We start from the raw sequence: 13603 nt of genomic DNA, 5'->3' as shown, positions 1-13603 counted from the left end.
AACTCCTAGGATGGACTAAAAACCTTTATCTGCATATATCTGCAGTGATATATGAGTCACCCTGGGAACCTTTTTCAACAGTTTTGTCCTTATAAACAGAGGTTTTAAGATTTTCTTCACAACAGAGGGAATCAGAAAAGGGCCTCTCTGTGCACAAATATTCAGGGAAAAAAAAAAAAAACAGAATAAATTAACTATTAATTGGTTTCTGTGTTGAGAAATAACTCTAAAACTTGTCAGTAAACAAGAATGAATCACCGTCTTCATACCATTTCCTATGATCCCAATACTGTAAGCACGCATGTGAATTTAACGACAGTATTCACACATAAAATGCTACTTGACCATTAAATTGTTTGCCAGATTAGGGCCAAAGTCCCTGATCCTGCCATCAGATCTGTACAGGCAGATCTCAACATCTGTGTAGACCTATGATAAAGTCAACAAGGTCATGCTCCACAGGGATTCAAGTGCCTGCCTTTACAAATCTCACTGCAAATCTTACCCATGTAAAATTGATTTATGAAGCGTAACATCACAGCCCACTCCATGCACACACACTATCTGTATACTTTTCTGCCTCTCTCTTAGAAGAGAAGAGATATTAAAGCTCACCTCATGGATTACTTTCCCTTAATGATTTTATAGTTAAGAACTTTGTACATTTCATAGCCTAAAATCTCAGTTTTGCAATACTTTTATGGAGATCAGATCTGAAAGCAGAACTAGAAAATGCTTTCCAGGTTCTCTGTGGCTTAGAATATAATATTTATAATTCACCTTGTAAATAGGTTTGTCTTCCTCTTACTATGTCAGAGTTAACTAGACAGGCCATGCATCTCTTCTGGTGTGAATTATGCAGAATACCACTTTCTTGGCAGAGTAAATTAGCCTCTGATGGGTTTCAGACTGCTGCATTTGAGTTTCCTCATAGGTATCCTTGCTAATGGGTGTAAGTATAGTTTGTTGATCTTACTGTGACAGCACTATGGAGATGTCCACTTAAGTTAAGAAGGGGACACAGTGAAACATCCTACAACGACAAAGTGCAGAACAGCTTTTCACTTTAAGGTAAGCTTAATTTTGATTCTCCCTGATAATACCACAATCTCCATTTTTCTCTAGGTACACATGTATGGGGTTTTTTTCTGCAATAGTATACATGGGAATTAAATGCATTTCTATACATGGAAGGTTTACGTATTTGCAGTGCTAAGTTAACATGTTTAGAATGCAAAGATTTCAAAACAAGGAACAATATTTCAAAACCTCATTTGCAAAATAGATATTCTAATATGGAGATCTGCAGAACACTGCCACTGAAGTAAAACATAATGTGCAAGCTCAAGAATCCATGTTAGCACAATTGCTTGTAATATTAACACATTAATTTGGTAGAAAATTCAGAAAGACTATTATCTGTTCCCTGTGACTCGTGTTACATAATGTGCATCTCATATTTAGTGTAATGTTTGGATGTGACAGTTCTAGTCAGCCATGGATATCCATGTTCCCTCAAGAGGCTTGCCTGCCTTTCCTGCTCATTACTTCATTTTTCACCACCTCTCATAAGGCATTTGTTGTTCAGCTGTTCTTATTAAGAGCTGCATGTCTCCCGCAATTTGTGATCTTCACGATTCATCTTTCATCATATTAGAGAGCAGATGGAAGTTAAAAGTCTTTGGTTTTTCCAGGCATGTGTTAAGCAAGTCTGAAATGAGTCACTTAGACGTATTAACAGAGCAGTCGAGCTTATTACAAAATCCATGTTTCACATATTGTGCAGAAGTGAGACTCACTTTCACTTCTACTTTTTATAAGGCTGAAGAAGAATACATCTAGGCAAAGTACGTGAAATCAAGCCAGATCTGGGTATCAGAAAAAGAAAAAGCTTTACATCAATGCAGATGAACTGTATTCTTCTGGTGAAGACAAACATATCGCTATGTGCAGATGCACACATGGAGGCAGGCACACACCTCTGCAGAGTTTTCAAAATACCCTCTCATAATCTGTGCAGAGAGAAATCTCACCAGCTAAACTGGAACTGCTAAATGCAAGCATTTGAAAGAAGGCTGTCTAAACCATTTAGCATTATAAACATCAGATGAATTCCTGATACAGAAAATAAAGCATCAGAAGAAAGAACAGCGAGGGGGAGGAAGAGCATGCAGAGGAAGCTGGTTGTTGCAAGGCTTTAATCCAACATTTGTTCTCTATTGATCAAATGTTTGTTCAGTACTTTATTGATGTAAAACATTACACATAATCAGTGTTAAATATTAATGTCAGAAGATCCTTAACTCTAAATTCAGAGCATTTGTTAGTCAATTTAATATTCCCAATGTTACTAAGCTACAATTTAACCTCCTTTAATAACTTTTGGGAGCACTGTAAAAACATACTGAGTACACTAAGCAATGAATAAGAACGATCTTTATGTCAACAGTGGTAAATATAACGTTTCTAAATACAACTACTGAAACCAAAGTTTCAAAATAGGGCATTTCTCACCCCATGCTACTTAAAGTCATGGTGCAATGTATCTTCTCATTCTTAAAAGCAAAACAAATACAAAAGAAGCAAATTTTCTACAACTTTTGATGGAATATCCAAGATCCATATGGTCTACACTTTTATATATTAGATTATGAAAACTCATATCCCAAAATGTGTATATGCATAAGTGCTATTACCTGTAAGAGAAAAAAATATCCCCTCTCTATTGAAAGAGTGATTCTGAGTTCACTCCAAATTATAAAGTTTAAAACTTAAACAAATTTTGCTGAGTTAGCATAAGTAATCCATTACAGCAGATGAAAAACAAAAGATGTTTAAAATTTGAATCAGCAGAGTTCTATTCCAAATACACTGAGAGTATTGCATGAAATGTTACACTAACATACTTTCAACATCAGTCTGAGAAATGCTTGAAGTTAACCATTGTTCATCAAGACAATCAGGCAGGAAAAAAAAAAATGCAGTATCCTGGGATTTTCATGAAGCTCATCAAAAATTTCCAGTGAAGCCTTCTTCCAGGCAATAACATATGGTCATAGCTTTAGAGCAGAAGTGCTTTGATTTTCATTATAAGAAAAGTCCTAGACTTTGGAACACAGAGAAGTGAACCCACAGAGACATCTATTATGGACTAAAGCATCTAGTAATTTAAGTGTGTCTATCAACATTTGGAAAAAAAAAAAAAAAAACCTCTACCTGTATACTGTAAAAATTAAACCCCTCTGGAAGGCTGCAGAGCAGCCTGAGCATTCCAGCCACTTCCCCTAGTCCTTTGACCTCTACCGCGTCCTGTGCTCTCCACATTATTCCTCAAACCAGACTTCTCCCTTAAATCTTCACACACTCTCCCTTTCCTCTGAGCAAAAGAAAATAAAGTTTTGTCTCATTTAATAAATTTGGCATGGTTTTACATATACTGTATATAAATATTTTTAGTGTTCTATTCTGAATAAATAGTACTTTTCCTCACAGAACATTCCCGGAAAACCTCTCCTCATTGGAAAGACTCATCTCCTGTTGTTTTCAAGGAAAAAGGAGCATAAAACAGTGCTTAGGAAAAAAGGCACTCTTAACATGTCCACTGCCTCCCTCTGGAACCATGAAAGAGGAGCTAAACTGCCTTCAAGGGAGATGGTGGTTCCTTATGCTGTCAGAAGCTTCCACTTAACTCAAACTAATTAACCATTTTACTTCTAAATTCTGAGAAAATTAAATTTCCATTGAAAGGAGAAGCGTGGAAATTTTGGGGAGGAAATGTTGCATTTATCTCTAAAGCAAATGGCTTATTCCTTGCGCTGAAAGAGAAGCACTGCACAAATTTACCTGTGAAACTACCTCTATAAAGAGAAAAAATTAGGTGTACTGTAAGAAATAACAGATTTCTAAACCAGAGCTTACAATTAACATTTGTGACAGAGAGTAGTTCAAATCTTATTATATTATACAGTAATCTATGGGAAGAAATAATGAAGGAGGATGGAAGGAGCAGAGTGAGCACATCATCTTCATGGAAATGTAAGAATGTGAAATCTCTTGGGGAGTTTCTTAAAAAGAAACAAAAAGAAAATAAAAAAGTATTTTCTTGCAAAAGGAAAATACAATCTAAGGAAAGTAGCCATTTCTCAACTTTGAAAACTTCTGAAGAACAAAGAAAAATTCTTTCATTGTCCTGGAGATAACAGTGCAGCATTTTGAGATATTTATATGTTGACCAAATCCTGACACAAGTCAATGCTGCTTGGCAGAAAAGTGAGGCCTGCTTTGACTGACTGAGGGCTGAGGCACGTTTTTTAATTAGTCCTTTCCACACAACTGTGTTAAAGAACATCTTCCAGGCAATAAAATAAAGGAGCTGAAGAGACTGATAAAGTTAAGCTTCCCTGTGTACAGTCCTGCCAGTACTGATGTGTAAGACTGAGACTATTAACCACACCATCCTCTTCAAACGTTCCCCTAAGTACTCTCATCCCACGAAGACATTTAGCTCGTCTGATATGAGATACACAACTGACAACTGAAGGCAGACAAGAATTCTAAACATTTATTACTTTTTTCATATTTACAGCTCTTTGATGGCACATATGAGAAAGGCAAGGACTTACCACCCCGTAAGTCACATTAAGTATTCTGCACAAAATTTTTGGTTGGTTGGTTTTTTGTTTTATTTTTCTCATAGACCAGTGCAATCTTTAACCATATGGATTTAGTCAATGTATTCAGATACGGAATTTCAAAGCAAATGCCCGACTTTTTTAGTCTCACTTCTACTTTCAAACCTAGGAGTACATTTTACTATACATACACCTGAGCACTAAGAAGTGAGACACGATCTCTGAAGAATGAGAAGAACAGTAAAGAAATGCATTCCATTCATACTTAAAAATGAACATTATTTACATGAGAAAAAAAAACCAAAGGATCTTGTTTTAACAAGGACTGTACGGAAGGAGACGCTTTACATTTCCACATAAGTATGTGGAAAAGCATGCTATGGCCACTTCTCTAAAATATTTTTTTTCTAGTTTCAAAAATAACCTGTTTTCTAGGTGGACAAGGGTAATACCTACATAGTAGAAAGAATAACATGTCTGAAGAACATATTCTGAAGGTTAAATTAGATATACTGATGACCAGTGAACAGCCTTCCAGAAGTCTGAAGAACTCATGTAAGGAATTAACAGATGACTAAGACTAGAGTACTGCTTTTGGTACTTTGCTCTTTGGTTGCAAGGGTAACCAGCCCTTGATCGTTACTAAGGAAAGCAGGCCAAGTACAAACTATGTAGGGTATTGCAGATACTCCTCAAAAGAAAACTCACCTACCCACAGAGCTGAGCCTGGAAACCTCTGCTTTTAAGAATAGCCCATGGGTTCACAGAGAACATCAAAAACAGAGAAGAACACAGACAGGTTCCCCTGAGTTTGCAGGAAGGCTATCAATTGCTCAGAGATCTGAAATCTGTTCCTTTAATTCATGGATCCATACATTTCATAATCCCATGGCAATACAATTTGGCATTCATCCCACGAGTGACACTGAATTCAGCACTTTGTAGATTATCTCTGATTCTCCTCCCCCAGTACTTGTCACCTCTCACTCTTCCACACTTGGGACTTGTTCTGAATTTTCTTTTAAGCGTAAGGAGTTAACACACATTCTCCACACAAAGAGAGAGCTGGAAACCAGATCTAGAATTCGATTTTAGGCAGGAAACCTGAGAGGTTCTAGAAGTACAAGCTGCCTCAGCTAGGCTGCCTGAGAAAATCACCGTAGCAAGAGCTAGGGAAGGCAAGAAAATCAACAGCTACACCAACTTCTACCATTCCTGATACACAAGAGGCAGAGAAGAAGGTTCTGTGATAGACTGCCTGGAAAATATTTTGACTACTATTAAGCATGAACTCAGACCATCTGGGGAACAGAGCCAGAAAATACATTTTCAGAAATTATCCTGAAACAGAATAAGCTTCCATGTGTTTAGATCAACAAAAATCTGCATCTAAAAGACAGTTTGGTGTGGGTTTTAGAAGTAAAAATAGGTAGCTAAATGACACTAGAATAAAGCAGCCCTTGTTTGCAAAATACAGTTTCACTGTGCTGTGGGAACATAAGACTTGAAATTTAAGGTCATTTCCAACAAAGACTTAATGATACCTTCAGAGAGCATGTTCTCACAGGCTTTTCATGGTAATCTTCAATCCTAAAAATATGTAAATATATTCATAACCCCTCAAATTCAGAGTACCACTAATGATAAATCAGGGAGTTTGGAGCTCTTAGGGCAGGCAAGTGCCTCCTAGTTCTGCTGAGGGAAGATGGGTCCTGAGAAGAAAGCATTAATTTTTCCCATAAAATACAGCAATAAAAGCAGAGACCCATCTTGTTCTTATGAAAGACTCACAAAGAGATAGAGCAACCATCTTGAATGTCCAAATGCTATGCCCAGTAAGTTTTAGAAAAAAATTTATTTATATCACTATGACCTTTAAAAGGAATCATCTGGAGAGAACTGGTTATAGCATAGTCTTTAATATACCCTACAACTTTCACATAAAGCTAAGTTCCCTGTCACACAGCTCACTATTAAAATGAGCTAACAAAATCAGGTGGAAACGTAATACCAGCTCATGAGACCATTCTTTGCCATCTCTGGGGCAATGAATGTGTCTTTTTTCTTATCCTGTAAATTACCTGCCATTTTTTAGAGAGCCACAAAAACAAACAATAGACCCTTACTCCTGCCAAAAGTGATATTTCAAAGAGCTGTAGAGAAGACACTAACAAAACCTTACCTGGAAAATAATCAAGATTTTACTATAGCTACTTGTGAGAATTAATGCACCAACACCACACGGAAGAACTTCCTTTGTCAGAATGGTAAGAGAGACATAGGTGCTTCTGGATTGTAGAAATATCTTAACTATGTACAGAAATTATCTTGTAAGAAGGGACTTGTCAGGTACCAGCCCTCCAAACCCAGAGTCCAGAGATGTGAATGAATGGCCAGGCCTGAGGAAGAGGAGAATGATCACTTGTGGCTGTCAGAACTTCATTAATAGGGGAGTTGTGAAAAATCAGTTCTTCTCTGAGGAATCACAAGGTTTATGTTTTATTTCTCCTTTGGACTCAGCACATTTTCAGCTTCTAAAGAAGTGGAAAGAAGGCATGAACAAGATGTGCATTGGAACTTGCTTCTCTCAACAGAAGATCTCAGTTCAAAACGCAGAGAATTGAGATCTTAACTAGAGAGATGAAGAGATCTCTTTAGGACATTGTGAAGAAAGAAAAACTTACTGTATAGAAGACTAAATTCTGTCTCGCAGCAAATGATTTTTCACAAGACTTCAAAGCACACAGAAGTTTTTCTCTAGGAAAAGTAATAGGTACCTGGGAAAGAAACATGGGGGCTCCTCTGCTTCAGAAAAGCTATCCCTACCACAGGGCCTGCAGTATTAATAGCCTAGGTATGTGAGCACCAGTGCTCTTTCCTGAGTTACCTGAAATGTAAATAACTTCTAATTCTAAATCTTTTACATGCAAACTTCAAGGCCAGAACCTATATCCCTGATCCAGCACCTGCACTTTCCTGGCATGCATCTGTCTCTTGAAGCCTAAAATATATTATATAAACGTATCCAGTGAGTTCATAACCTTGTTCACCCAGAAGAAAACATTTCCAATTATAAATCTCAATAGAAAAATAGAATCCCTTTTAGATAATATGGAGGAGCTGCAAACACTTAACTTCAAGAGGAGCATAGAAAATATTTTTTAAAAGCCAGACTAGGCCTTTGTTTTCCTATCTATTGGCTTTTTAATAAGATGAGCATTGTTAGTACTGCAAGCAGTTACAGTCTCCACCTTGAGAGTCACTTCATGTTCCTGCTGTCAGACATGAAAGATTCCTCTCCTCTCACCAGCTCGATAAAAATCAGAAGTTGTATTAGTACAATCCAAACACAATGAAATAGTACTTGCAAACCCTTTCTCTGCAAAACAGGGATGCTGCTGTATAAAGAAACCTGTACACATATATAGTGGAAAATTCAGATAATAGTAACCGAGAAGAATTTGGCTTTTGCAGCTGTTTTACAGAGTCAGGAACAGACTCAGTAGCACAGACTGATAGGTGAACACAGGCTACGACTCAGTTTGCTTCATTAGGTAGAGTTCGTATCAGAGGAAAACTCCAGCAGAACAGACAGAGTCTAAGAAAAATCCTGCTAGTCTCTTCACCCAAATATAATGCAGATGTACAAAGTACAGCTGCAGATATTTAATTTTGTTCAGCAGTAAGCAAAGCACATTCTGAAATCTTATGGCAAAGTAAATAATGAAACAAACCTCATCTCTTAAAAATGCATTGTCCAAGAAAGGGGGAAGGGGATCAGATGGTATTATTTCTGTAACTATAGTTAAGATACTGTAAAACTTTAAATTTTCCCTATCTATTCATTTTATGAGTCAGCTTGTGTGTGTTCCAGACTGGCTCACAACGATGTTGAATGAGGCAGCAATATTTCACAAATCATTAAATCATCTGCAAGTGCTTTCCTTCTTCACCAAACACTCTTAAACCTTTCTCTCTTTGGAGAAGCAAAGACAGACAAGATACTGGTTCAGCTGATACAGCCTACTTATAAAGATGACAAGTGTGCTGTAACCAGACCCCTCACACCTGCAACAAGAATGACGTTTCTTAGGTCAGCTAAAACACATACCTACTGCAAACATTTGAATTGTTAGTATGAATTAATAAACAAGCCTTCTGTGGTTTTCGTACTCACAGTTTTCAGATATGAGTACAGCTACCAATGCTCTACTACTTGACCTACAAGGTGACAGAAGGGTTTTGATTTAGCAGACCCCTCAAACTTGATGGAGAAGCCAGAATCCAGCAACCTGCTTTTTAATGGTCTTTACCAGTCATGGGATTTTGACCCCTGTGGAGTCAGTGGCAAAATGCTACATGAGTCAGGATTTCACTTAATAAATGTTCATCTTCCTATGTTATGAAATATGCTTGGCTGTATTTTACAACAATTTGTCATATTCTTTAATATGAGCATATAACACACTCATTAAATACTAAATATATGTTAAGTATACATTTATTTTGCCTTACTAAGCAAAAAGCACATGACACTAAGGAAGACCATGAGTCTTGCTAGGTATTAGACAAGATTATCTCAACTGTGACAAAAATAATGCAAAAACTAGCTTTTCCTGTCACTTAGAAGACTGAGAAAGAATAGGTTTTAGAAATACCTGGTGAATTAATTTCTAAAATAAACCAATTTATTTCTAAAATATATATTCATCCTGTCTTAACACAGACTGAAGTGCATTTAGAAGCATACCGTGATTTTACTTTTCCTTCATCAAAAAAAGCTTTATACAGTAACAAGCATTAAGACAATCCCAATTTGAGTCACACACAGAACTCATTTGACTGTTTTCTCAAGTTGCTTTTTTTTTTTAATTACGACAATACACATCATAATGCAGACAAAACTAAGCAATAAAGTCAAGTAATGTTGCAAGACTCATGCAAGTTAGAAACACCAGAAGGATGACACTAGGTCAACATTTTTTTTTTCATTGCTTTTATTCATGTACTGAAATTCTTAGTATACCTCAAAATCTAGTTTCAGTAGTGAAATTACTGACCAATTAAACTCTAAAGGTTAAAGAACTGTGGACTCCACTCCTTTCTAGATTTCAAAAAACCTTTTCATTGAAAATCTCCTCTCTGTGACAATTTTGTTTCAAAAGTATTTCAAAACATTTACAGGTTTCAGTGGGGAGTTAAATCTTGCTCTAATAAAAAGGACTCAAAACAACAGATAAATACTTTATTTTTCCAACAATTGTATACTTTAAACAGAACAGGTAAAAAAAAGACTGTCATGACTGTACTTAAAGTTACTTAATCTTTAATTTGAGGAATATACTTTACCAAGTTGGTTGACCTTGACATCTCTGTGTGTGGAAAACTTATAACTTTGTCCCTCTCTGTGACAACTTCTTTTCATTAATTATGACTAGTGATCAGTGTAGTCCAGATATGACTGTGCAAAGTTGTCCACTCTCCTTTATTAGTTAGTGCCATAACGTAACCACTACCAAGAGGGTATTACAGTGGCATTGGTCTGTAAATAAAATATGCTGAACAGTTCTAACTGCGCTGATGACGCATTTACCATGTAAGTCATTGTTAACTACAACTAAGGCAAGATGACCACTAGCTCTTCAGATTATGACAACAGGAAGTGGAAAATGGTCATTTAGCTGATTCATTTCTGGATTAACAAATTTGTGTTTCTAAGACACTGGGCTATGGCGGTCCAATTTTAATTTTATCTGTAGAAATATTTTTCTGCTGTAACTACACAGTATTTCTAAGACAGACCTGGAAAACACCCAGGAGAGAGGTTTCCGAGTTGTATCATGAGATAGTTACACTCCCTCTTTAGAGTACATCAATGGCCCAGAGGAATGATGAACTCAGAGTGGTCACCCTCCCAAGGATTTTGTCAGTAAAAATGGAATCACCAGATGGAGAGGAGCTGACATGGTACAAATTCAATTGTAACTCTGCAATGCAGTTCCACATTTCTGCAGAGTTCCATTTGCATTATGAGAATGGAGAAAATGGGATGAGCAGTTGCAATGTTTTGGACTCTAGTTTCTAGAATTATTTTTTTCTTAGTAGCAGTAGCAGTTCTTGCAGGTAAACTACCACCAAGCTCTCTGTTGTGTTTTGAACTAAGTCTCAAAGGCATCAAAACTGGCATAATACTTTAGCCCTTTATTCTTCCTGTTGCCTTTGACTAGATGATTCTGCACTTCAACTCACTCTGTGAGTCTTAAGTGTCTATTATGCTGATGAAAAATATCTATTTCAGAATAGAAAAATATCTGAACAACAATCACTCTTTAAGTCAGTATGTCCTGAACAGAAGCCAGGTAAGCAATTACATCTACTGAACAGCCTTTTCTTCAGCACTAACAGAGTATGGATATTTGGACAGCAGGTATCTGTTTGTCCATTTGCCCTGTGCCTTTGTGACTCGACTCATGTGTCCATGGCTGTGGGGACAGAAGAACACTCTGCACTCTGGGTTAATACATGGGACAGCACACTTTGATCTCTGAGATAGTTTCCAGGAGTTAATCACATGGTGCTGGGTAATCAGAGAATTAGGAATTTCTAATTCTAAGATAACCAGAGAAAACTTAGTTATTATGACCAACACCTGCACTTCTGAGCCACTGTTGTGCAGAAATGCTGCTCTATCACATTTATATATACAATTAATGAAAGTGTGATAAAGACACAAAGAAACTTACATAGTCATGAAAGGCTTTTGCTTCACTTGAATGTTCACATGTTTCTCGTCTCTCTGGGGCTGCACAGTAGAGATCCCAAAATACACTGCAAAATAAGAAGGTACAAAGGTGGTGAGAAAATTATACTACTTGTATAATTTTATGGTGTGTGTACACCAAACTTTTATTTTCATACACAGCAACAGACACATCAGCTCCTCACCCAAGGTTGAAAACACCTCTATTAAATAACTTAGCTTTGTAAAATATCTGTGAGGAATCAAGTTCTGGTATGTGGTTCTGTGAGGCAAGCAGTGATGTATTCCCTTAATAGCACCGTGGTATAGACCAAGATGCTAGTCTGACACACAAGGTTTACAGTTACTCAAGCACTGGACTTAACCTCATTCCACGGGCAACTGCTGCAATTAACTTCCACAAAGCACAGAAAGGGACAGATTTGTAATAACATGAAAAGGCAAGAAGCTAGAGAGAAAACTGGGAGTTCTTCCAAGGTCCGATACTGTGTTTTAAACAAAAGTTCCCACAGAAATAGGTGTATGGACAAGAGTAGGAAATAGATGGATATGTTCTTAGGTTATAAAGAGAGAAAGGCAATTATGGTCCTCCCACCAGTCTTCCTCAAACCCCTTCAAAGAGAGTTATACACAAACCAGTTCTAACACAATGTTTCTGGAATGACACTATGTATATGCTGGAACAACTAAAAGAACAAAATCTGATAGTGTTTCATAGCTGTGTCTTTACTGGTTTAGACTTAATTATCTGCAACACAGTCCAGCACCATAATATGGAATTGTGGAAAATTTGAGCACTTTGCTGCAGACAATTAAAATTAAGGATAATGCCGACATCAGAGATACAAGAGACATGTTCTTCTTGCTAGGCTTCCATCACACAGCTAAAAAATACTCAAGAAAGGTCAGTGAAAGATATTCCGCCTTCCATGAAGTTGTACCGGTCACCTGGGTTTGAATGGGGCCACTCTAAAACCTGGAAATTCTTGTACTCCTGACAGTTGGACAGCTTTTCTGTCATTCTGTATCTTTCAAACACAGGCATATTGGATATATTCAAATCATGTGACACCAATAAATACCATGCCTAAACAGAAGCGACTACTATGAGCACTCTTTTCTCCTTGGGAATTCTATACATGCAAATGTGTCTCTGCACACAACTATATACAAGCAAATTGTCTAATGCATAAAAAAAACAAGTCAAACCCATGTCTACCCTTCTTCTGAGCTGAAACTGTGCAAATTCAGCCACTGCAGCATCAAGCCCACGCGACTTCATGCTGTCTCTCAAAGAGGCTGTTAGTTTGGGTTCAGCTAATTACTTTCATATGCTATTCCCGGGTCTAGAATGTGGACTCTAGACTGAGGAAACTCATATCTATATGCAGAATCTCTGTATATACTGGTTTTTAGAAACACAGTTATTTAGGGTGTGTAGAATGATCTCCTAAACACACAATTTACTGGCAGGCAGTGAGGAAAGAAACGCAGGAAGGCCACCTTCCTTCAAAAGATGTTTTCTTATCAATGGACTATGTGATATTTCTTCTCCTGTATTTAACACCTTTATCTTCTTTAATATTTGAATTTTTATTCTTTCATTCCTTAACAAGCAAATGGCTCTTGAGCCTCCTCTTCACATTCCTTTTACAATGTTCACCTGAATTTCTTCCCTCCAGCTGCATGAACTAGCAATCAGCATATTCTAAAAATCAGAGAAGAAAATTGATACTTACCACCACCAGGAATGCAAGAATCCTGGGGGCTCCCCCAGTGTGATGTTTTTTTCCCATCTTATCTAAAACGAAATGATAAAAATAGAGGTGTACATTTTTGTGATCATTGTGACTAAAAAGCACTACATAATTCATGCAGACAGCAAAAAAAGAGAAAGAAGATTCTGTAGTTATAAACGGCTTTATCATTATCAATCTGGATGACCTTATAACTTTATTACACTTGTGAATATAACTAATACTTAAAATAAGCTTTTCTTATTCAGAAACCATATTTTAGATTTTTTTTTTTATTTATTTAAAATTTTGAATACAGTTCTAATGACAAATTTTGTACCATTCCGCAGATGAACCATGCATTTTTTTAAGGTCAAAACTGCATGACCAAACAAAAAGGTGTTAAAAAGCACCCTTAAAAACAATATAAAGGATTTTCCAGTTTGCTCTAAGGAAAACAGAGCAGCCGTAGAACT

The 13603-nt window shown here is 36.9% G+C and overlaps 1 protein-coding gene across 1 annotated transcript in view; it reads right to left on the bottom strand.

The window, feature by feature from the left end:
- LOC103780985 (single-stranded DNA-binding protein 2-like) overlaps nucleotides 1–13603 on the bottom strand; it is a gene marked incomplete at both ends in the record, with an annotated part of 87108 nt that overhangs the window by 69560 nt on the left and 3945 nt on the right. Inside the window, 2 exons of the mRNA XM_008948690.1 lie at nucleotides 11375–11459; nucleotides 13131–13192. Of these exons, the coding sequence (XP_008946938.1) occupies nucleotides 11375–11459; nucleotides 13131–13192 (147 nt within the window). The remainder of the gene's footprint in view (nucleotides 1–11374; nucleotides 11460–13130; nucleotides 13193–13603) is intronic.

Source organism: Merops nubicus, unplaced genomic scaffold (assembly GCF_000691845.1).
Source record: "Merops nubicus isolate BGI_N331 unplaced genomic scaffold, ASM69184v1 scaffold21381, whole genome shotgun sequence".
Taxonomy (NCBI): Eukaryota; Metazoa; Chordata; class Aves; order Coraciiformes; family Meropidae; genus Merops; species Merops nubicus.
Note: the sequence above shows the minus strand (reverse complement) of the source record. Positions and strands in the feature narration are given on the sequence as shown.